General features: G+C 31.5%; 3 protein-coding genes across 4 annotated transcripts in view; 1 reads left to right on the top strand and 2 right to left on the bottom strand.

Annotated features, from left to right (window-relative positions):
- The window catches only part of LOC132759401 (E3 ubiquitin-protein ligase HERC2-like), a 33,287-nt gene extending 27,727 nt beyond the window's left edge, over window positions 1–5,560 (top strand). For both annotated transcript variants that reach the window (XM_060751169.1, XM_060751168.1), the window contains exons 40-46: window positions 568–793; window positions 1,746–1,940; window positions 2,339–2,473; window positions 2,943–3,105; window positions 3,585–3,690; window positions 4,259–4,471; window positions 4,984–5,560. In XM_060751169.1, coding sequence (XP_060607152.1) covers window positions 568–793; window positions 1,746–1,940; window positions 2,339–2,473; window positions 2,943–3,105; window positions 3,585–3,690; window positions 4,259–4,471; window positions 4,984–5,256 — 1,311 coding nt within the window. In that variant the 3' untranslated portion in view covers window positions 5,257–5,560. The remainder of the gene's footprint in view (window positions 1–567; window positions 794–1,745; window positions 1,941–2,338; window positions 2,474–2,942; window positions 3,106–3,584; window positions 3,691–4,258; window positions 4,472–4,983) is intronic.
- Window positions 5,561–12,194: 6,634 nt separating this feature from the next.
- LOC132759399 (uncharacterized) lies at window positions 12,195–13,807 on the bottom strand. The gene is made up of 2 exons (XM_060751166.1): window positions 13,598–13,807; window positions 12,195–12,976 (listed from the first exon to the last, which is right to left on the bottom strand). Exons 1-2 carry the CDS (start codon window positions 13,788–13,790, stop codon window positions 12,345–12,347), a joined length of 825 nt encoding a protein of 274 aa, XP_060607149.1. The 5' UTR covers window positions 13,791–13,807; the 3' UTR covers window positions 12,195–12,344.
- Window positions 13,808–17,139: 3,332 nt separating this feature from the next.
- LOC132759400 (uncharacterized) lies at window positions 17,140–18,997 on the bottom strand. Its single transcript, XM_060751167.1, has 2 exons — window positions 18,803–18,997; window positions 17,140–18,183 (listed from the first exon to the last, which is right to left on the bottom strand). The coding sequence occupies exons 1-2, from the start codon at window positions 18,975–18,977 to the stop codon at window positions 17,552–17,554; spliced, it is 807 nt and encodes a 268-aa protein (XP_060607150.1). The 5' UTR covers window positions 18,978–18,997; the 3' UTR covers window positions 17,140–17,551.
- Between the last annotated feature and the right edge of the window lie 6,722 nt (window positions 18,998–25,719).

The following is a 25,719-nucleotide window of genomic DNA, read 5'->3' as shown; positions in this document are numbered from 1 at the left end:
CAAACATGTCCAGGAGAAGGTAATTCTGTCAAAGATTTTATTTGAATTATGGCCCTTAACTGTCAATGTTTTGTATTATAGGCAAGCACTAAAAAACTTAAAAAATCTAAAAAAATTCATTCCTATCCACTTGTTCACTTTACCATAAATTATGTCATAATAAAATAATTCTTCACTAAATATCTTAATGCTCATGGCCATTGTTCACTTTAAAAATACAGAGATTCTTGTATTGCCTTTTACTGCAAAAACTTTTTTTATTGGCAAGCAATAAAAAAGTCGAGCGCGCTGTCTTACGGACAGCTCTTGTTCTGTAGCCTCTGAAGAGAAGACATAGCCAATTTAATGAGCTTTGAATGAATGACATCAAATACTACAGTTACCTATTGTGCCTGTAGCCACTCGAGTATCCAAATGGAAGCATGAATTAGCTAATTGTAGTAACTTTGTGGGTTTTCCTCTATGTAAAGTGGACCAATTATATTTTGCTCCCAGAAATATTTCTAGTCTGTTTATCCTTTGGTGTCTCTTTCACTATGTGTTCATTATTTAATGATAATGTTTCAGGAAACAGCATTTAGGAAAGTAGTACAAGCCACAATGGTGCGTGACAAGCAACATGGTCCTGTCCTAGAATTGAATAGAATACAGGTGAAGAGATCTCGAGGGAAAGGCGGAGTTGCTGGCCCTGACGGTATCAAGTCGGTATTTGGACAGATGTCACAACAGATGGGAGTGTTTGGAGCAGACTCCTTAATGCTGCCTCACAGGATCTGGAAAGTCAAATTTGTTGGTATGTGAATAACTTTAGTTTAATCAAAAGAGTGTCAGAGAAATAAAAGGCATTGATTTGCTTTTTCAAAGTAACATGTTTCTTTGAAAGAAAAAAGGATATAGAAATATGAATCTGGCAAATAGTTCAAATCAATTAACATTTTTATGTGTTGATATCTAAAGCTAATGTTATGAAGCAGATTGTGCAGAAAAAGGGAAAGCCAGTATATCTGTGTCAAGTTTAAGTGCAAAAATGTCAAGTAATCAGTACAACAATGTCATGTTATCATTGCCAGAATGATATGTTACCATTGCAAGAATGTCGTATTATTGCAAGAATGTCATATTATCATTGCAAGAATGTTGTATTCTCATTGCAAGAATGTCATATTATCATTGCAAGAATGTCATATTATCATTGCAAGAATATTGTATTATCATTGCAAGAATGTCATATTATCATGGCAAGAATGTCATGTAACTATTGCAATAATAGTCCTACTTGATGAATCTTTGGGACAAAATGGGAAATATTTTGAAGAAAAACCAACAAAAATCCTCTTGATATGTTCTACGAAAAATTTTAACATTATCTACTTAGCATCTTGAATATTCAAATTTTAATACTTTTCAATAGTGCATTGGCTAAACTGTTGCATGCAATAATCTTAAAAACATTTTTGTATTGTAATTATTCTTGAAATTTCATCAGGCATGGGGGTGACATTTAAGAATAAAAATGTCTGCCTGTGATGATTTCATTTCACCATTGTGAATGAACCTGTAAATTCATAATATGCTACCTTAAGAAAATAGAAATGGATGAAATGACATTTATTTCTATGAAATGACATTTATTTCTATGAAAAAATGCAAGAAAAAATAACTTGCACATGTTTTAGGTTTAAATGGAAGTATATGTTCCTTAGGTACCTGGGGCAACAAATATTATCAATTATAAATAATTACAGGTGAGTCTGTGGATGACTGCGGTGGAGGTTACAGTGAAAGTATTGCTGAAATGTGTGACGAGTTACAGAATGGTTCCCTGTCTCTCCTTATTGTAACACCAAATGGTAGAGATGAGTCGGGAGCCAACAGAGACTGCTTCCTGCTTAACCCAATGTTGAAAACACCATTACATCAGAACATGTTTAAATTCCTAGGTAAGTTATATGATGGTTTCATTCTTATCTTTGGAGATTTTCATCATATTATGACATGTCCCTCCATCTGTTTGATACCTTTAAGGTAGTCTTACTGCAGTCTTTTCCCGTTCACTAAGATTTTCGTACGCAAATTCCATAACTTTGTCACTGACAAGGTACTTAACTATGGCATTAATTTTTCCTAGTTATCTCCTATTAAAATACTTATAACAAGTATGGTTATACTATTTCAGCAAAGTGGAAGATCAAAGGTTTTATAAGTACCTATGATTTTATATTGTACAAAGGCCTTGATCTTATTTTAAGTTATATATCTGGCTTTCATTTTTCCCAGGTTACCTCCATGTTATGGTCTTGGACAACAGGTTGAAACGTTATGTTTGTATATATTACAGGTATTTTGATAGGTATTGCTATCCGTAGTGGAAGCCCTCTCAGTATAAACCTAGCAGAGCCACTATGGAAACAGTGTGCAGGAATGCCCCTTACCATAGGTGATCTGACCGAGGTGGATAAAGATTTTGTACCAGGTATAGAAACTGTTCTCAGTGTAAAATTTCACTAACATATTATGTAACTGAGTGCAAGATTGAGAATTTATTAGTGTATTGTAATACATTTAACTCAAGGTATAGCTCGGAAGTGTAAAAATGTAGGATTTAAATCAGTTAGGGAAAATGGAAAAAAAAATATTTTGAATGTTAAATACATTTCATTGCATGTATATATTCAAAATTTGTCAGTGAGATAATATTGAATATTCACCGGAGTAGTTTTTGAAAGGTCAGGCCTAATGTTTCGGATACAAAAATTGAAAAAAGGAAATGTCTTATTATTATCATGATCATAGAACTGTTCAGTTAAACTTGTATAATATTTTCCATTAGCTGCTTATTACTGCGTGTGTTTCTTGTGTCAAGATGAGATATAAACTATATCTTCATAGATATAAACTATATTTTCATAAATATAAACTATATCTTCATTACACATATGCAGGTCTAATGTGTATTAAGGAGATGGATGAGGTAGATTTAAGGCGAGCAGATATGCCGTTCAGTGTACCCAGTTCTAACGGTCAGGAAATACACCTTAGTAACAAGTATGGCAAGATCACCCCAGAAAATAAATCAGAATATATCCGACTAGCAATGAACTACAGGTAACTGTTTTAAACATTTCATTGTTTTGTGTTAAAATATGCCATGAATTATCATACTTTATGTTAAAATATACAGTAAACTACACAGTGAACTTAATGTTAGAATATGTGATGAAATTTATTAAAATATGCTGTAAACAATCATACATTTAAGTACTAGACAAATAAAGATGTTCTGACTTTTGTTTCATAGATTATATAAAGATCACGGTAGCTTCATTCTTTTACTGGAAAAGGAGAAGCAAAAAAAAATACAATTTACACTGTATATTCATCATTAAGCCAGTCTCAAAAGAAATTCTAAATCTTATGTTATTGTTCACAAAGTATTAGGTCAATTTAGATTACATCATAAATTTGTTTATATACTCCTAATAATGTTAACCTCATCAAGGTCAGGTACAGAGGAATTGACCTGATGATATAAAATTTATTGTACCATTTCAAACATGATGTTAATATAACTTTCTTATTGGCAGGTTACATGAGTTTGATGACCAGGTAAAATGGGTGAGAGAGGGAATGAGTAAAGTAGTCCCTGTACCACTACTGTCACTGTTCACCGGCTTAGAGAAAGAAACCATGGTATGTTTTCTAGATATAGTTCACCTTTCACATTTATATGTTAGAATTCCGCTATGCTCCATGAATTCTTCGTGTTAGTTTTGATCTTTTATTATACAAAAGATTGTTAATTCTACCCTGTATGTATAGAAGGGGCTTTTGATACAGTCAACCCTGTGAATAAAGGCCATCTAAAGAAAAGATAAAACATGGGTTGTTTTTGACAAGTGGTCTTACTTAGAGGTAACCACTCCATTTTATCAAAGAAAAAGTGGCTTTTATTTACATCTTTATTCAGAGGTCTTCTTTAACACGGGTTTGACTTTATATTCTTCCAGCAGTAAAGCTGAAAAATTGACCTGTGTGTCTGGATGGTTAAGCCTGTTGGATTCATACAGTTTGCACCTCACTACAGTTGGTCAATTTGGTCCATTTCGTCAATTCACATAATTCGCCAATATTTCCGCGTGGCTAACTTATATTGATATTCATTTGAACAAAAGTAATATTTTAAGTACACAGCTAGATAAATGCTGATCAAATTGAATTTACTTTGGTAAATTTATCATCAAGGTGTGTTTTTTTATAGGTTTGTGGAAGCCCAGATATCCCTCTAAATCTTCTGAAATCTGTGGCCACGTACAAGGGCGTGGATGCCACAGCTCCATTAGTTCAGTGGTTCTGGGAGGTGATGGAAGAGTTCTCTAATGCTGAGAGGTCATTGTTTCTAAGGTTTGTCTGGGGACGGACAAGACTGCCTCGTACCATAGCTGACTTCAGAGGCAGGGACTTTGTCCTACAGGTAAATGAATATGGAAATTCTTTATTGGCAGTAAGCTTTTTTTGTTGAAGAAAATAAATCAAACTTCTCTGTGTCATTGTCTGTTCTATAAAGAACTATGCAGTATACTTGAAAAAAAAACAAGTGTTATTGTAAAAAAAAATTGAAGACAAGGAAACTTTTGAGGAATTGGTTATATTTTTTTCCCCACAAAATCTATATTTGTTTAAAATACATGTTTAAGTGCATGTATTTATTGGATAAGGTTCAGGAAAAGAGACAACTCATTTGATTATTAATTTGGAATCAGACAGTCTGCTGCACACAAGACAGATGCAGATCATTTCACATTTATCACACGTTATCTTGGTCCTAGGTTAAACAAGATTTCTGTGTCTATTTAGTCTTTAACAATGTTTGCTTCTCAAGTTTAGTAAAACAGTATTTGAATTTTGTTTTATCATTTGACTTTTATTTATTGCAGTAAGAAATTTGTATTATATAAACTGACCCTTTTATGATGTTTTTTATAGGTATTAGACAAGTATCATCCACCAGACCATTTCTTGCCAGAGAGCTATACCTGCTTTTTCTTGCTGAAAATGCCTCGATACTCGTGCAAGCTGGTTCTTAAGGAGAAGCTCAAATACGCCATACATTTCTGTAAATCTATAGACACAGATGATTACGCCCGTGTCGCTCTGACAGGCGAGGAGGAAATGACGTCGGACGGAACTGATGAATCAGATGAAGTACAGTCATTTAATTCTGACGGGGAGATCTCGGACCTTGATAACAGCTTTTAGGAACTGGAAACTTCGAAAATTATAAAAATAGAATTCTAAGGATGGATTTTTATCGAAATTTTGTTCAAGATTATAATAGAAAGTGACAGAGAACATTATATAGAAAAATGGCAATTGAAGTTGTGGAAATACTGACTCTTTTTTAATTAAGCATAATGAATACATGTTATTTTAGCCATTTGTTCATGTTTTGATGATTCGCTATGAGTTTAATGATGATTTTTATCTAATTTTTGATGTAAATGTTGGAAGCTATTCTTGACTATAGATATAACCCAAATCTATTCTGAAATTAATTTAATATTATTTTTGCTAAAACTAAAACTTGTGAATAATTTTCAAGTTTAGCTTGTGTTTGAAGGCCCATCAGGATACAGTTTTGCTCACATGAACTTTTGTTTGCTTCATTCGAAATAAAGCTACCACTAATGCTACAATATGTAAGGTCCTGCATAAATTGTAATATTAATATAAAAACAGTGCTTTGTCTTAAAGTTAACATGTACATTATTGAAGTTCTCGGACGTTGTTAAAATTTTTTATGATCTTACTGGTTTATATTTTACTAAAATATTTGGTTTGTTGTCGATCTTTTATAGTAAAAAAAAAGTTTTAGTTACATTTGTCACGACAGGTCATCGGAAGTAAAACTCAAGTCTTTAAGCATTCCAGGGGAACATATTATGTGTATATACTTTGTTTGTTAAGTACATCAGTTTCAGGTCTGTTCTTGTTAGAGTAGATTTTGACTTGGTCATGTTAACTTTTGACTGCCGAATACATATATTTATAGTTGGTGTATAGCCCACAAATTAAAAATTCATAACATGCTTTTGATGTTTTAGTTCTTGTAAATTATGAAGTGAAATCTAAAAACCAACATATATTTAATTTTATATTTAGTATTGGTTAGTGTTTATTAGTAAGCATTTACATAATTATATTGGTCAAGAACAGCACAACTGTTCGACCGATTTATATTGGTAAATGCTTACTTGTATTTACACTTGATAAATTTAGTGTTTGAAAATTTTTTATAAACAGTCAATTAACTAGACTGATTAATAGTTTGTTGTTTTACCAAAGTAAATATGTCACAATTCATCTGAAATACTGCAATCCTATTGGACAAAAAAATCATTTGAATCACTAAGTCAACATTACAACAAAAATGCTGTAATTTCTACATTCTATTATTCCAAAGTCAAGACAGCTATTCATGATTCACTGCAAAATAACATATGTTTTTGTGACTTGATATATTCTGAATGTGAATCAGATCCCATACTTTTTCCAAAATTATCAGTAACTAGTGGTTAATAAGGTCATTTCACATGGATACCTAGCCTGATTCAACCATGCTTCATATGTACAGGAGCTATTTGAAGGGAAAGAAATTTCACAATTTCATGTGTTTGTTATTTGTACTGTGTTGTAATGATATTAATTTTGTTATAGGAAAGTTAAAATTTGCTACAAGTACATGCTGTCAATTGGACTTGCTTGATTGGTAATGCTTTATTTATTACTATTTCTGATAAACAGTAATGTAGAAAATATCAGTTTGATTCAGTCATTCTGATGTTGCATTACACTGTGGGTAGTGTATTAATATAGATTTATCACTTTAAAGATTGTCTCCTTTTAAAGATATTAATTTATTCAGTGTGAATTTATAGTCAATTATCATCATAAGTTTAGTAGAGTGGCTTGTAAATTTTTAGAATGTTTAATTAATAAAAGTATTTACTGGTTATATGGCCTAATATAAACAGCTGTAAGGTTATATAACACGTTCCACGTCGATCGGGTATAGATATCTCCACGTTACCTGTCTAAACTAAATTACAGTACTAGACACAAAATTGATTTGATTTAATTGATAGAAAATTGAGATGTATTTGACACAAACATGTACATTGATAATTTAACGTTGACATTATCCAATGAGCATGGTTGTTACAAATTTAAATACAGTTTTGAAAATATAATCTATATTAAAAATTTAAACGTGTAATCATACAAGTAGAACTGTTGCCAGTTTATATTATCACTGAGTTGTATCAGTGAGATCTATTCAGTATCATTCATTTCAGAACCTGTCTGCTGTTATAAAGAAGTTTAACAATTACAGATTTTCTTTTAACCATGACAAAATAAATTTTATTTCAAAGTGACCATATTTCATTTTTTGTTTATGATATGTCATAATATTTGATTTTCATGCATTTCAGTTAGATATAATAAGTATTTTCACCGTTTTCAATATGCTACTTGAATATATAGACACTAAGCTGAAATTAATACAGCTTTTTGAAGATTTTTGCCATAACAGTCAGATTTAAGTTGAGTTCAAAAATAAGGTCGAAAAGATCACTTTAGTTGCGTTAGATTTACTTATTATATTGTGTTACAATTGTTTTGATATGTCTAATTATATGAGAGTCTTTTATCAAGTTATTTTACAGAATTTAAAATTAATAAGTCCATTTTTGCAGAAGTACTTGTAAGTAATGAAAATAGAATTAATCTTACAATATATGATGCAAGAATGTAAATCAACAGTTGTTGGTGTTTACTTTTTTCAGTGTAGATGGGCTTTTCAGTGTAGATGGGCTTTTCGATTTATTTTTGTCAAGTGACATCTTCAATAACTTCATTGCTTTCTATTTATTTTAGCTGCATTTTGTGGCAGGTATCTCATTGTGCTCTGTGATACAAGTGTGTTTTTGTTTTTGAAATCATGTGGTAATAAAGTATTTTGTTTGGAGAAATGCTGTTGTAATTTTGTTTGAAGAAAAACTGTGCAAATATATAATTGCGGATTATGTCCTTCCGGGTTGCTAGGACTCCATTTTAATGGTTTGTTGAAGGTTCTGGGAAAATGTTTAATCTGGTAATTTAAGTAGCGATTCCAAACCAATCTGGTGACTAAAGTTGCAATTCCAAACCAAACCAATTGCTTACGTTGCAGGTCCAAACCAATCCGGTGACTTAAGTCGCAATTCCAAACCAATCTGCTGACATTTGTTGAAATTCCATACCAATCTGGTGCAATTCCAAACCAATCTGGTGACTTAAGTTGAAATTCCAAACCAATCTGGTGACTTAACTTGAAATTCCATTCAATCTGGTGACTTAACTTGCAAATCGAAACCAATCTGGTGACTTAACTTGCAATTCAAGACTTATCATGCTGTGCTCATCTTTACTGAGTGACTGTATTGGTCCTGTGACACCAGTGCGACATTATCCTCGTTAAAGTTATTGTTGCCATAGTAACAGATTTACAAAAATAACATTACCCCCCCCCCCTCATTATCAATTTCACCCATGATATTCAGTCTTCTAGATACCACCTAGCCTGGATTCTAGTCTGTCGATTTTTATGTGTTTCTGTTCAGCAAATCGTTGATATCAAAACATGATCGAGTATGTAATGAATTAGTAAAAAATATCGACGCCTAATACCACCTACATGTACACGTGTCATTTTACACACAACAATACTTTATGAAAGTAATTATTAGTAAAATGCTTTACATATTGACATAGAACTAAAATTAATCTGGCTCCTTTCAGTATTATTGGAATGTATAGACGTTTGGAAAATGTCTAGGGTTATATTGATTGCACTTACTAATATCGTTAAACACAAAATTGACAAAACAACAATCAAATAAACAAGTATTTTGTTTTATATTCTGTCACTAAAATGTAATAAGGAAAGAAAATTGCAGAAAAGTTGTTTGACTTTGATTCGATATACTTCAATTATCGACTTTTATATCAAAAATTGTGCATTAAGTCACATAGAACTGTGCAAACCAAATATATTGTAACGTACAACACGGTTATTAAACGGAGAGCCATTTTATGCTAAATTATATTGAATGAAATGATTTAGCGTATACGGCTTCATACCTTATTAACTAATACAACAAAGAAAATATTCGCTTCTAATGATCATTCGTGAAAATGACAATACAACCACCGAATTGAAAGCAACTTTTTGGGTTCGTATGTTAAATAGTACAAGGACGCATACTTCATTGTTTTTGTTTTTATGAATACCTGAAACATTTGCCCAACTTCTGGCGTCATGTAATACTAAATGAAAGCAGATAAAGCTCATTGAAATGTGATTCATTAACCTTTTGTAAAGAAACCTGATTAATTGTTGCTTAATTCGCCATATTCGTTGTAATCTCATAAAAAATAACTAAAATTGATCTGCTTTCTTTCAGTATTATTTGAAGGTACAGTCGTTTGGCAAATATTTTGGGTTATATTGATTGCACTGATTAATATCGTCAAAACACAAAATTCGACGTAAATTCTGTAGCCAGGTCATTTTTTCACAACTGACACAAAAAGCTAAGACTCTAATAGAGCTGAGACTTTAATAGATACATTTATCCTGAGTGTTAAATCAGCTTCTTTATTTCTTTCAATTGGATTTTAGAATATCGACCTGTTTGGTCGTTTTCCCTAAAAAGCTGTACATTTTCGGAAGTTCTGTTTATTCAACACTCCTGCGTTACGGGATATGTACGATGCTTATTTTACAATTATTGACTTGTGAGCCATTGAATATGATATCATATCCACCGGCAGATGACACATCGGCTCGGTCACCGGTGAATATCACACCATATTCATTGGTTCACTAGTCAATAATTATTTTACATGTATTATATGAATAACTAAGATTTAAAAAAAAAAATCATAGAGATTACAGCTTAATACAACTTTGCCCGAACCATTGAAGCCCAGAAAAAAGAACACACGTGTCAACAAAACGCAACAATTATTTTTTAGGCGCACGCGTAATTAACAGCCTACGATATTTGGTAAATGAATATGAGCCTCAATCTATTTTTAGATTGGGAAAATCGAATTCAGTCAGTAAATATGATACTCAACCTGTGAATATGACGGTTGCTACTGTTTGGATCAATAAGATTGCAGTTAAATTATATAATGATATATAATAATTCAGAGGTTAATACAAGACAAAGTTGGACCGGAAGATGATAATCGGCTAGTAAAATGAATAATCACACTTTATCGTATTTTCGTCTGGCGCCCCATGGAGCGAAAATACGACAAAGCTCAAATCAGCTGCCATATATTTTCTTCAAACTAATACATGTATATAGCAAAATAATTTCCATTTTCGACTTTGTATATGTGAAGTGACTCTTATTTTTCGACTGATGAAAATTTGAATATTTTACAAGGAATAATCGACTTTTTGGTCGTAGCTTCTCTTAAGGGGGAAAGATGCTTGTGGTAGGTGACATTATTTTCTCAAGTTTTGTAATGTTATTTAAGTATTGGCAGTCAAACTGCTATTTTGTAAACAAGCCAAATGTTTTCTTCTCATTGAAATGAAATCTGAAATCAATCTTGGTTACGTTTTCGATTTGCTTTTCTCACCCCACACCCCTCTTTTTTAGATATTATATTTGTCTTATTGTCACAGACGATGTGTTTCTATAATTTGATTAAAGGCCCATTATGCCTCAGAAATGATTTCTTTTTCATCTCTCTAAAGCTTTTTATTCATGGTGTCCTGTTATAGTTTCCAAAAAGTTTCACTTTCGCCAATTTGGCCAAATACCTGAGTCTTCCTTTGCTCCTGTTGGGTTTTGGCAATTAGTACATATATAGTGATTTGATATTTTGTATGAAAGTCAAAATACTACATGTACCTTGTTTACGTTTTGCTTCTTTTATGACAAAAAATCACATTCAGCGATACTTTCTTCACGTGTTAAGCATCTATTATGATCTGAACTCGTTACTTAAACGTTATAAAGTTCACGTGTAGGGGAAATAGTTCATTTGAACTTAAAAGTTACCATTCGCCATAATCAAACTTTTTAAGAAAGTTTTATAAGGAGAGGCAAGTCAGAAAAATTACTCTCTTTATTTAAGCAGTACATACACTTTTTCACATTCATTCACTGTGAATGGGAACTCTTCAAATACGTTTGTTTTTATTTGTTTGGGTCGTCAGACCAAAACAAATAATGGTAGCGAAATTTCAGACCCTGATGTGCTTATTTGCAAATACCGAAAGTAGTCCATACTCCTCGAAGCGGTTACTTCCCTTTATTTGTACCCTTACGCCGAAAAATTAAGGGGGAGATCACAGCGTAAAGATTGTCAAATGACAGGCGCATTAATTTTCGTAAAGAAAAAATAGTTCCCGATTGGTCGAATATTTCCAATATTGTGTTATTCTTATAGATATACATACTTATATTAAGCTCCATGATTATTTCCATCAGTGTTAAACAACAGGTTTACCGTGAACAAAATATCTCGAAATTAATAAGGGTTACAAACCCTAATTTAAAATAAAATGGTTTTCTTCAGGCAGTTATCTGATAATTTCTCCGTGGTCGAGGGATTTACAAGCTCGCTTTGGAAGCGAGAGGTCTGGAGTTCAAATCCCAGTTAAGGCAACTAATCTCATGGTTTTTTATTTTCTTATTTTATTTATTAATTGTTTACGCCAAATAAACATTGAATTGAATATCAGTGTTGCAATTAGTCTTATAGCCAATTTACTATAGTTATAACACTGGAAACAGTATTGGTGACACTATACAAACAAATTGGTGTGTAATCTCACAAGCTTCATCTGCCAAAACAAATTCAGCGCCTTCTTTGCTTTGATTATTTGAGGGTTTATTCATAGTAATTTCGAAATATAAGAGGAAGTTTACACGGATAACAAAATAAACAAAATCTTTGTTAATAGTAGAAGTTCTGGTTCGTGTTTCAACACAATACACCTCTAAGTGATTATTTATCATTAGAGGTTCTTATTCAATTGCTTATTGAAGTCCTACCTATTTTCATGTGCTTATTTTCACTATCGTATTATTCACAATTCCTTTTATTCATCATACTTTTGATATATATTAGAAATTATTATGTCGTTTTTATTCAAGTACATATACTACAATATGTGATTAATTCAATACAAAGCTTTAGATTTGTTAAAAAGGTATCGGATATTCTACTAAAATACTCTTTACTCGAAAGAGAAATTTATCTGCCTGTTTAGCCGTCTAGACATATGGTTGAAGGTTTGTCGACTTTGCATTAGGTGAAAACGAGCACACAGCGCATGTCAGCTCCAATCCATTTTTGTATGGATCACATCGTAGTGAACCACATTCCCCTTCGACAAAATAAAACAGTCTCCCGTTCATATCCTGATAAGTTCCCTCTATAGTTTCAGGATTCCCATCAACACAAACAAATTCGGATGCAGAATGACTATAGCGTGCCGCCATAAGATAGCCTTTGTATTCTAAAATATAGTCGTCATGACAACGGTCTTTTCCTGGCACCATAAGAACGTTGTTACGTGGTATTCGGCAAACTGCACATGGGATTTCATGGTTGTGAAGGTATTTCCAGTTTGGATACGAGTTTGTTTCATATTCAGCTCCATATATCCTACCTGCAGTTTGAAAACCAGCTGTAGTCTTGTCATAATCCGGGTTTTCTGGTAGACATAAGGGGTTTGAACCAGTTCCGCTGTGGGTATAATGTGATCCGGCGACATAGCCTTTGTACACAAGAAAGGCTTTATCTGGACAAGTGGTACGACCCCAGCGAATGTAAGTTGTACCGTCAGTGGATTTCTCGTTTGTTGAAATCGTTTTATTCAATTCGGTTACAGTACTTTGAGCATCTAAAATAAAGATTAGAATTATCTATACGTCAAAATATTTTTAAACACTTTCTATTTTTACGATAACCTTTAATATCGCAATATTTTTTACCTCATGATTTTAAAATTGATAATTATAGCCTCAATTGATTTAACGCTATCGCCATTATTATATTTTTGCTTTTAAAGTGGATTGGTCTACAATGGGCACATTTACCAGAAGTTTTTCAAAAATTGATAAAAACAATAGAAATGTATCATATTAGGGATATTCTTATGAAATATTGCTTAAATATATTGATAAAGATCTAAGTGGAATATAATAGATTTATATTATAAATAATAAAATTTTGTAATACAATGAAATCAGAAAATTGCATTTAATAATTTAAAACCATACTTATTTAAAGTAAAAAAATGATAATTTAAAATACTAATTAGTTACAATGTAATCATTTTTATGTGACATATGACACTAAATTCTTTTGATTTCTTTTCTTTATTTTTTCCATTTCTGATATTTTGTGGTAATATAAACAACAACAAAAAACAAAGAAAAAACATTGATTTAATGATGACAGTTTTTTCCTTTGTTACATATATAAACGTTAAAATGTAAAAAATAATCAAATCAATTCTCACCCTTAAGTTTTCCTGTTAAGTCAGCTACAGTAGTTTCAAGTTGTATCAATTTAAGCAGTACATTATATTCACAATCAAATTTGCTACAAATTTGCAAATTTTGCAAATTTGAAGCATCTTCGGCATTTAAGACGAAAATCAACGAGAACAAACTAACCAACACGAACATGTTTCCTGTAAGTGTAAGATCCATATGTCTTAAATAATAGAAGCAATCTCCTTTTATAGAGATGTGGGAATACATGTTTAAATGTAAATGTATTTTTAAAGGTAGCTTATCTAAGAATAAATTTTCAGTTTTGACGAAAAATGTGTGGTCCCTCCGCAACAAGTGCAACAAGATATTTAAGCAGCGTTTTACAACATTTAAAATAGTGTCTAATATGGGGACAATCATTTATGAGTGGACGTACATGACTAAAACATTACGTTTGTATCAACTACTTTGCAATCATGCTATGTTGGCTAGAATTTGTTGTTTTTAAAACCCATTTTCGAAGTCTATTTTAGCTTCATTGAAGCTGTTCAAACATCTACGCACCAAACTGAAACAATGCGACTCACGGCGACAGAAGTCACTTAAAAATCACAAAACTCACATATCAAGTGAACTTTGTAAGCGGCAATTAATTATTAAAAAGTAAATACAATTCAAAAAATATTTTATTAGCTGACAATTTGTTGAAGTAAACTTAAAAAAAAAATCCTCTTTACGTGAGTACTATGGGCACAAATCTAAAACTGACGGACACCAGTGTAGCACCGGTGACGTCACGCTTTGCTAGCTTAAACACTGCCATCACTTTAGCTCACATGACGATAGGTATATCATGTCAACAAAAAATGGCGTTCATTCAATACTTTCGTTATTTACGGAACATTCTTGTTCATTTTTCTCTCTGTTTTTTTTTTTGTACATAGAGCATAAACTTTAAATAAAAAAAAACACTGAAAGTAATGACCGTTGCGAGGTGTTTGTAACCATCAAGCATTTACAACATACATTTTGTAAAACTTATATTATGAATAAATCTCATGTACAAATACTTATACAAATTATAGAAAAAATGTCTATTGACTTAACACCATAATCACCAAAACTTTCTGCAACATGCCACAACCACGTGGTTTTTGTCACAAGACGGTCTGTGTAGTATTTTCTGTCATAACCTTTAAATATTTTACTTTTCTTATGGGATAAAGTATAGCTTTTATATATTATAATGAGTAACGCAGTAAGCCTTTTTATAGAAAAAATAAACAGTTTGTTTTTTGTTGTATTTTTCGTAAAATGGAACCGCGTGTATTCACTCTGATCGTTCAAACACGTGGTTTCACATCACGAGAAAATTTCTAATTTGTTCCTAAAACATTCTATTTATAGATTACTTACAATAATGAAGGAGCTAAATACCTCATGCCATAAAATAGTGAAATGTTAAAAAAATATGAAAAAAAAGTAGATAATACAATCCTTGACCGTCTGTAATATTGGTTTTGTTCGCCAATCAGATCACAAAAAAGTCACGTGATTAGGCACTGTGATTATTATGTTCAAAGAGTATGAAGTGGAATTATTAGATTATTAAATGAAATATTAGAAAGACTGTCTTTAATTTCTTTAACACAATTTGCCCTTTGTACTTCCTGTTATCCATTCTATTATATTTTTGTGTGAATAAATCCTTATGAAAGATGATTGGTCACATTTCATCCAATGAAATTATTTCTGAGTGAGAAAAGAAATTTAAACATATTTCTTAATTCATTTTATTACTTTATTTTTTTTACATTTAAAATTTTCGTGTTTCAGTAGCGTAAAGTAATAAAAAAGAAGAAAAAATCGAAAGCCTATTTACAATATTTTCTATAATATATTCTAGATTGTGTATTTTGATAAATAATATTATGACACGCAGCGTTGCATTTGTAACAGGAAGAAACGTACAGTACATTTCATACAAATGTATACTTATTTTCTTAAATCTTATACACCAGTAAATGACAAATGATCTTACTGTCAAAATGATACAGATATTTCATTATGTAAGAAAAGCTTGAAATGAAATTACTTACACCCCCCTAAAAAAAAACAAAAACAACAACAACAACAAACACGAAACAAGTTTTTTGCATAGAGAGAACCTTAATTTTCAAGTAAAACATCGGTCAAAATCCAGGATGTTTTTTATCTGAAGGAGTTATGTTAACGGGAAATTCTAAAAAAACGAATGGATATCTATTGGAATTAAGGAAATTTTTATTTTTTCCCCATAGGAGCTTCATGAATACGGTCCCAGATTGTACATTGATCATACTTCAAATATATATTTTAACAGTTACTATATATTAAAAGTCGCTTATAAAACACTGTTAGTAATTTGAAATAATGATGTATGCTGCTTTTTTAATGTTAGGATAAGATAGTTATGAAGTTTGAGTGTCTGTTTTGATCTGTCCGGCAAAATAAAATGATATTCACTAACCACTGAGGGTAAACACATCCGTTGCCTTTGATGGACTATTATAAGTTAGATTATAATGAAAATATTCATGTAACTTTTATATTTAATGCGCACGCGTGATAAATAGTCTACAATATTTGGTCAATGAATATGAGTCTCAACTTATTTTTAGATTTCGAAAATCGAATTCAGCCAGTAAATATGATACTCAACCAGTGAATATGACGGTTGACTACCAATTAGACCAATAAGATTGCAGCTATGTAGTTAGATTATATAATAATATGTAATAATTAAAAGGTTACATGTACAATGTATATAGCAAAACAATTTTCATTTTCGACTTTGTATATGTGAAGTGACTCTTATTTTTCGACTGATGAAAATTTGAATATTGTACAAGGAATAATCGACTTTTTGGTTGCGGGAAAGATGCTTGTGGTAGGTAACATTATTTTCTCAAGTTTTGTAATGTTATGTAAGTATTGGCAGTCAAATTGCTATTTTGTAAACATGCCAACTGTTTTCTTCTCATAAAAATTTTTTTTTGCTTTTCTCCTTCTGTCCCCCCCCCCCTTTTAAACATTGTGTATGTTCGATTGTCACAGACAATGTATTTTTATAATTTGATTAAAGGCCCACTTTACCTCAGAAATGATTTCTTTTTCATTTCTCAAAAGCTTTTTATTCATGGGGTCCTGTTATAGTTTCCAAAAAGTTTCACGTTCGCCAATTTGGCCAATTACCTGAGCCATCCTTTGCTCCTGTTAGGTTTTTGCAATAAGTACATTTATAGTGATTTGATATTTTATATGGAAGTCAAATACTACATGTACTTTGTTTACGTTTTGCCTCTTTTATGACAAAAAAAAACCAAAAACACACACACACACACACATTTGCGCTACTGTCTTCACGTGTTGAACATCTATTATGCTTTAAACCCGTTACTTAAACGTAATATAATTCATAGGTTGGGGAAAAGGTTTATTTCTGAAGTATTATATGCCTCTAAGTATGAACTCGCAATAATAAAACTTTTTTAAGAAAGTTTTATAAGGAGAGACAAGTCAGCAATAAATTCCTTTCTTTATTTAAGCAGTGCATACACTTTTTCACATTCATTCACTGTGAATGGGAACTCTTCAAATACGTTTTTTATTTGAATGTTTAGTAAGCAATTTCGAAATAAAAGAGGAATTTTACACGAATAACAAAAGAAACAAAATCTCTGTAAATAATGGAAGTTCTGGTTCATGTTTCAACACAATACTCATTAATATCTTACCTATTTTCATGTGCTTATTTTCCCTAGCGTATTATTCACAATTCCTTTTATTTACCATACTTTTGATATATAGAAAAATATCATGCTGTTTTTATTCAACTACTACAATATGTGATTTATTCAAGTTTTATTTAAATGTTTCAGATATTTTACTTAAATATTCTTTACTCGAAAGAGAAAATAATCTGCATGTTTAGCCGACTAGACGTATGGTTGAAGGTTTGTCGACTTTGCATTAGGTGAAAACGAGCACACAGCGCATGTCAGCTCCAATCCATTTTTGTATGGATCACATCGTAGTGAACCACATTCCCCTTCGACAAAATAAAACAGTCTCCCGTTCATATCCTGATAAGTTCCCTCTATAGTTTCAGGATTCCCATCAACACAAACAAATTCAGATGCAGAATGACTAAAGTGTTCAGCCATAAGATAGCCTTTATATTCTAAGATATAGTCGTCATGACAACGGTCTTTTCCTGGCACCATAAGAACGTTGTTACGTGGTATTCGGCAAACTGCACATGGGATTTCATGGTTGTGAAGGTATTTCCAGTTTGGATACGAGTTTGTTTCATATTCAGCTCCATATATCCTACCTGCAGTTTGAAAACCAGCTTTAGTCTTGTCGTAATCCGGGTTTTCTGGTAGACATAAGGGGTTTGAACCAGTTCCGCTGTGGGTATAATGTGATCCGGCGACATAGCCTTTGTACACAAGAAAGGCTTTATCTGGACAAGTGGTACGACCCCAGCGAATGTAAGTTGTACCGTCAGTGGATTTCTCGTTTGTTGAAATTGTTTTATTCAATTCTGTTATAGTACTTTGAGCATCTAAAATAAAAAAAAATAGAATTATGTATCGATCAAAATAATTTTAAACAATAATTTTTCGATAACCTTTAATATTGCAATAGTTTTTACATTATGATTTTAAAATTGATAATTGCAGCCTCAATTAATTTAACGCTATCGCCATTATTATATTTTTGCTTTTAAGTAGATTGGTCTACAGTAGGCACATTTACCAGACGTTTTTCAAAAATTGATAAAAACAATAAGTATTAATCATTTTAGGGGTATTCTTATGAAATATTGCTTAACAAATATTGATAAAGTTCTAAGTGGAATATAATACGAACACTTAAATGATAAAATATAATATTTTGTTGTAATACAAAGAAGTCAGAAAATAACCTTAAATTATTCAAAACCATTATTTTTTAATTTAGAAAAAAGATAATTTAAAATGTTAAATTAGTTATTATTTCTGATTTTTTTTTGTAAAAAAATTAACAAAAAAACAAAGAAAGAAAAAACACCGATTTAATAATGATAATAACATTTAGTAACTTAAAAAAACTAAAATATACTATCAAACGAAAAATTGTTTTTATGTTACATGTAAACTATGATTTTAACATTAAATTGTGCAAAATAAATCAATTCTCACCCATAAGTTTTCCAGTTAAGTCAGCTACTGTAGTTTCAAGTTGTATCAATTTAAGCAGTACATTATATTCACAATCAAATTTGCTACAGGTTGTCGCATCTTGGGCATTTAAGACGCAAATCAACGAGAACAAACTAACTAACACGAACATGTTTCCTTTCAGTATAAGATCCATATGTCTTAAAATAATAAAAGCAATCTCCTTTTTATGGAGATTTGGGAGGTATGTGATTAAAGGTAGCTTATCTAAGAATAAAATTTCAGTTTTGCCGAAAAATTGGTGGTCTTCCCGTAGCAGCGTTTTATCAGTTATGAGTCGGCGTACATGACAAAATTATTACATTTGTATAAACTACTATGCAATCATGCTATGTTGTTGTTGTTGTTTTATTGAAGCTATTCAAACTTCTACGCACCAAACGGAAACAATGAGACTCATGGCGGCTGAGACATATTTAGTGAACTTTATAAACAGCAATTAATTATTAAAATGTAAATAGAATTCAACAATTTTTTTGGCTGATAATCTGTTTATAATGGTCATAGAAGAAAACATGAAAATAAATAATCCTCTTTAACTCTTTAAAGCATGAGCGTGAATGATGGCTGTTTTTATTGAAAAGCCTCCTGTTACAAGTTCAAATTGCTATGAAACTTTTTAAAAAATGCTTCAAAATTGACAAAAATCACTATTTTGCGTTGATTATTTCCATCAAAACTGATTTCAAAGTGCTGCAACTTCTTAATGGATTGAGATAGAATCAAAAGCTTTTCAGCGTTACCTTACGATCGACCTGTAGCCATTATTTTTGTCTCTCACAAGTCGCGATGAGGTGCGCTGCCGCCCTCCTTCAAACCCATAAGCCGAAGACACCCCCTGATGTATTATCTTTTTGATAAGGGACGGCGCCAAAACAGTGATCACTTTCGAAACAACATCTCTCAAACGAAAACAAGTTGTTTTTTCGTAAAGTGAAACCGTGTGTATTCATTCTGATTGTTCAAACACGTGGTTTCACATCACAAGAAAAAGTTCTGATTTGTCCTCAAAATCATTCTGTTTATTGATAACTTACAATAATGAACGAGCTCAATACTTCATGCCATAAAAATAGTGCAAATCACGTGAATAGGCACTGTGATTATGTATGTAGAGGAATTACTAGATTCTGAAATGAAATATTAAAGAGGATACCTTTAATTTCTTTAACACAATTTTGCTAAGTTTTCTTTTGCACCTTGTACTTCCTGATTTGTTTTGAAAGTTTTCCATTCTATTCTATTTTTTTTGAATTGGAATACAATAATAAATCCTTATGAAAAATGATTGGTCAGATTTCATCCAATAAAATAACTGCTAGAGCGAGAAAAGAAATTAAAATATCTTCTAAATTCAATTCATTGCCTTAAAAATTATTTCAGCTGCTTAATTACGGAAGCTTATCAGGGCCTCCACTTGTCTAAAAGTTTCATGTCATGTCAACTTGTTTCATAATTTTACATACCAATACTGTTAGAACTTTCTCCATGACTTCGACAAATACACTGCCTGCTGTAGTCTTGAATATCACAATTTTATTAAAACTTATTTAACGAAATAATAAGCCATCGTTTGCAAAACGGAAGACGATCTCGACAAAATTTATAACGAAAAGCGGAATACACTTTAGGCATTGCGCAAACATTTTTTTCATCAAATGAAATTTATTATGGTAATGCATCAAAAGTTAATGCGAGAAGGTGAAATGAATTAGGTATTGCGTCAAAATCTTTTTCGAAAAAGTGAAATGCATCATGTATTGCCTCTACATTTTTTTCGAAAAACACCTTTTATTAATTTGTCGTCAAAATATTAATCGTTATGTGTAATGTTTCTGTTTTTGCAAGAAAACATTTGGCCAATTAACTCAAATCTTCTCGTTTATTCGAATTATTTTTTGCGAAAACACTAAAGATATCATGACTTTGCACCTTAATTCTTTCGACTTGCGTAAACCTTCTCATAAAAGATCGCGTAAGAGGTGACCCTTTGAAGCTTCCGTAACAAAACATTCCATGAAGACTTTATGATAAACATGAAATGCGTAAAACATTCCAAAAAAACTTTTGTTGGATTATCAATGCGAGTAACGTGTTTGCGTCTTACTAAATATTTCAATCACGAATGTTTCGACAGGATTTTGTCGAAGAGACAAAAGCTTCAAGCATAATGAAAAAAGCAATGCCTAAAAACTTCTCATCGTTGTCAGTACATTTTATTGAGATTTCCAAAAACATCTTCTCATCAACTGTAGGCCCTGATAAGCTACCGTACTTAATCTTTGAACAGGAAGAAACGTTTATTTCATACAAATCGATAAAATTACATTCTTAAATATTTTAACAATAAATGACAAATGATCTTTATGTCAAAATTATAGAGGTATTTCATTACATGAGAAAAGCTTTATAAATATAATTACTACTAGTATTTGATTAACGATTCATAACTTTAAAAGGAAAAAAAACGGTAAGTAGTTTTGTTAACAGAAAATCCTTAAAAACTAATGAAAATATTTTGGAATTAAGGCAAATCTTATTTTTTTTTATATTAGGAGCTTTATGAATACGGTCCCAGATTGTGCTATGGTCACACTTCAAATACATATTTTAACCGTTACTATATATTAAAAGTCGCTTATAAAGCACTGTTACTAAATAAGTATATGCTGTTAGCTGCTTTTTTAACAAAAAAATGTTAGGATAGGAAAATAATTAAATTTCAGTGTCTGACTTGAATATTAATATGTGCGGCAAAGTAAAATGTTACTCACTAAGCACTGAGGGCAAACACACCCGTTGTCTTTGATGGAGTATTATACATGTATATATATATAAATTATAATGAAAATATTCATGTAACTATTATAGTTTTATTATGGACATATTCATAAACAAATGTACTATTTTAGTTTTATAATGAGCATATTCACGTTACTTACGTGTATAGTTTTATAATCAAAATGTTCACGTAACTGTCATAATTTTTTATATTTTATTATAAAAATATTCATGTCATTATCATAATTTTATTATATAGATCTATATTTATTTAATTTTGCCCATGAAATATGGTGCTATATCAGTCAAATATATTTCATATTTTTTAAAAATAAATATGAAATATAAATATGAATAAATATTTTTGTTGAATTTTGTTTTGAAAACTATCTAGAACGATAGAAAATGGTCTAACTAAGAAAATTAATCCGAACAACAATATTTTTAATTCAGTCATTAACGCTGTACGAGTTGTTTACGTGACGTCACAATGTAGTGCCAAATATCGCGTGCAAAACAAGACAATAATTATATTACTGCGCGCTGTACAATTGCAGTTGCGTAAAACCATTTTGCTTTGATAATGAAATTAAATAAAAAGGTTATTTTTTCGTTTTTCGTGAAATATGGTATATATTTTCACTCAACATGATAAAATGCCACAAATATTCACTCGCCGTTCCGGCTCGTGAAAATATGTGGCATTTTATCATGTTGAGTGAAAATATATTCCATATTTCACTCAAACGAAAAAATATCCTCTTAATATTATAAGAATATTCAACGTAACTACTGATGTTTGTTAATGAAAATATTCACCTAACAATCATAGCTTTAAAATAAAATACTTAAAACTTCTTCCTATAGTTTCATTATGAAAATGAAATCGTAACTATCAAAGTTTTATAATGAAAACATTTACGTAACTATTATTATTTCATTATATTTTATTATGAAAATATTCATGTCACTATCATAATTTTATTATAAAAATATTCAACGTAACCACAGATGTTTGTTTATGAAAATGTCCACGTAACAATCATAGCTTTAAAATAAAATATAAAACTTCTAATTCCGAACCGGGTTGAGACCGGAAACAAATCGTGTCATCTCTGTTACAACAAGAATGAAGTGTTCTGAAAAAAGGTGGATGGCTAGCCTATTATATTTTGGGTTTCATTTGACATAGATAGTGTTGATGTTTAAAGTCGAAGACAGTATATAATTCATCAAGAACAGTGGAATCCAGAAGTAAGCCTCAAATATGACTGATTTACTATAGAACATAAAATACGAAAATTCACCGGGCCGAGACCTTCCCTGAACATGATGTGTGTCTGTGGTCGCACGGTCACTCCTTGTTCTTACTTCCTTCATGTTTGTATATTGTTGCATGGTTACCACCTGTTTTACTTCCTTCAAGCTTGTATATTGTTGCATGGTTACTCCTGTTCTTACTTCCTTCATGCTTGTATATTGTTGCATGGTTACCTCATGTTTTCACTTCCTTCATACTTGTATATTGTTGCATGGTTACCTCCTGTTTTTACTTCCTTCATGTTTGTATGTGATCACACGGTTACCTCCTGTTTTTACTTCCTTCATACTTGTATATTGTTGCATGGTTACCTCCTGCTTTTACTTCCTTCATGTTGGTATGTGATTGATGGTTACCTCCTGTTTTACTTCCTTTATGTTTGTATGTGATCACACGGTTACCTTCTGTTTAATTTCCTTCATGCTTGTATATTGTTGCATGGTTACCTCCTGTTTTTACTTCCTTCATGATTGTATGTGATCACATGGTTACCTCCTGTTTTTACTTCCTTCATGCTTGTATTTTGTTGCATGGTTACCTCTTGTTTTTACTTACTTTATGTTTGTATGTGATCACACGGTTACTTTCTGTTTTACTTCCTTTTTGGTGCCTGTTGACATAAGTGACTTATACATGATTATGACTAAATCTTTTGTGTCCCACTTTCCGTATATAAAATCAATTTTTATTTAAAATAAAATGAAAAAAAAAAGGCGACAAAGAGGTTAAGTCGAATTACATATAATAACAGGCGAATTATATATTTTAATAAATAAAACAGGACACCGATGTAACCGTTATGTTTTATATAAATCATAACAGCTTAACAAAGACTTAACATAGTGATTAAAAGTTCAAAAAATCTAATCAAAACTTTATATCTCCTTATATTGAATTTTAAGATAGATTATCACTTCCCGGTGTAATATTTTAAAAATAAATAAATAAATAAATAAATAAAATACCAAACAAACAAACAAAACTGTCATTCAAATTTTACATAAATTAATAAGAAGATGAAACGGTGAGAATATGAAACAGATAACGTCTACAAGTTATTCACAAAGTCATCGCCATTCATCATGACTCACAATCGTATTCATTCAGCTCGCACTTTTTCGACTTTTTTAACAATACCAAAACGGATTTAACTCACTACAGTGTTGGAAAAGTACCCTTGCAAAAATCATGGACATCGCTTTTTCCGCCGATTCTTATATTTTTCTTTCATGATCGTATATAAATCGTTTTGAAGAAATTGATGTCTTTAAGTTTAAGTGCATTTCAGAGGTGAAAAGCATGTAATCAGTCAAGCGCATTGTCCGGTATATACCGCAATACGGTATTTAGTGTGGTGCTCCATCTCACTTTTAGCTCTGTGAAAAATGTTACAGTCATGTGGGCGATGACGTTCCTGTCCTTGATCATTACCTTTTAAGCTCTTGGTGTATTGTCTTCATATTTGGCCACGACAACCATGGGTACACGACCTTCAACAGTGCTAAAATATTTATGTCAATCCTTCAAAATACCAATCACCAGAGCTGTGTAACACCGCACTTTGGGGTCAAACGCACTTTGGGGTCCGACCCTAAAGTGCATTACGTACTTTGGGGTCCGACCCCAGAGTGCGTTACGCACTTTGGGGTCCAATTTTAACCCCAAAGTGCGTTAAACAGGTACATATGCATTTTTTAACATCAGGCAAACGACCGCACTTTGGGGTCATAGAAAATTAATGTTCATTATGTTTTAAATAATATATTGTAGTCAAAGTCAATGGTAAACAAAAAATCAAGGTATTAAATAGACACAAACATGTGCCCTGAATTATAGTTGAATCAATAGGGATTTAAATGATCTTGATTAGTAAGTGAAGAACTTTCACCAAATAATCACCAAATAAAGAATTTGTATCAATTATTAAGCTTAAAATATTTTTTTCTCAAATTTTCTATTTATTTTAAAAGAATGTACACCTTTCATTAACTCCATTGTTTTTAGCTAAATGCATTATTTTCCCGTTTTTTATTTACACATTTTATAGAAATATGATAGTCTTAGCATAGACAAAGGTATAAATTCTGGGAAATCTTAGTAAGACATTTCATTAAAAAATGTGCCTGATAATATGTTGAAAGAGCCATTTATTTAGCTAAATGTGACATATAAGCAACTTGACTAGGTGTAGATGGGGCTTTAGGCTTTATGTAGTAGACAGTACAGGCAATACTAAAGATATCAACTACATGTATTTAAGTAGTCGCACATTAAGAGCGGAGCTTCAGAATAATGTAAAATTCTCACTGGGGGTATAGAGGGGATTGTGGGGTATCGATCTCCCAGAGGGTTAAAGGTCCATTATGCTTTAAGTAATAGAAAGAGCATCGAAACACGAGACTATCTGATTTGTACGAGGAGGCGTAGCCCCCGAGTATAAATCAGATTGCCGAGTGTTTTGATGTTCTTTCTCTTTTGTATCTTAGTCAAAAATAGAAACACGATCCCTGATGTCACAATATGAAACCCCAGAAAAAAGGAACCAATTGTCAAATATTTCTACCGCTTTCAGTTTCTCCGTCGTCACAATATTTAAACCCCAGACAAAATGAACCAATCAATGGGCATGCTCTGCTCTGCAGTGCGGGTATTTAATACCTGCACTCCAGTTAACGCACTGTGCATGTATATTATAAATACGATTTAACTCTGACACATTTTCAACAGAATAGTCCCCAAACTATGATACAATTTGTTTTTCTTAAGAGCTTTTTCA

This window comes from Ruditapes philippinarum, unplaced genomic scaffold (genome assembly GCF_026571515.1).
Source record: "Ruditapes philippinarum isolate M1 unplaced genomic scaffold, ASM2657151v2 ctg3430_1_1_1_1, whole genome shotgun sequence".
Lineage (NCBI taxonomy): Eukaryota > Metazoa > Mollusca > Bivalvia > Venerida > Veneridae > Ruditapes > Ruditapes philippinarum.
The sequence above is the reverse complement of the archived record's forward strand: the minus strand, read 5'-3'. Positions and strand labels throughout refer to the sequence as shown.

What these genes read in the sequence shown, in the direction of transcription:
- LOC132759399 (XM_060751166.1), bottom strand. Translation starts at nt 13,790, where the DNA reads ATGGATCTTACACTTACAGGAAACATGTTCGTGTTGGTTAGTTTGTTC. An exon ending in CTTAACAGGAAAACTTAAGG is followed by an intron (nt 12,977 to 13,597) that starts GTGAGAATTGAT and finishes TCTTTATTTTAG; the next exon opens with ATGCTCAAAGTACTGTAACC.
- LOC132759400 (XM_060751167.1), bottom strand. Translation starts at nt 18,977, where the DNA reads ATGGATCTTATACTGAAAGGAAACATGTTCGTGTTAGTTAGTTTGTTC. An exon ending in CTTAACTGGAAAACTTATGG is followed by an intron (nt 18,184 to 18,802) that starts GTGAGAATTGAT and finishes TTTTTATTTTAG; the next exon opens with ATGCTCAAAGTACTATAACA.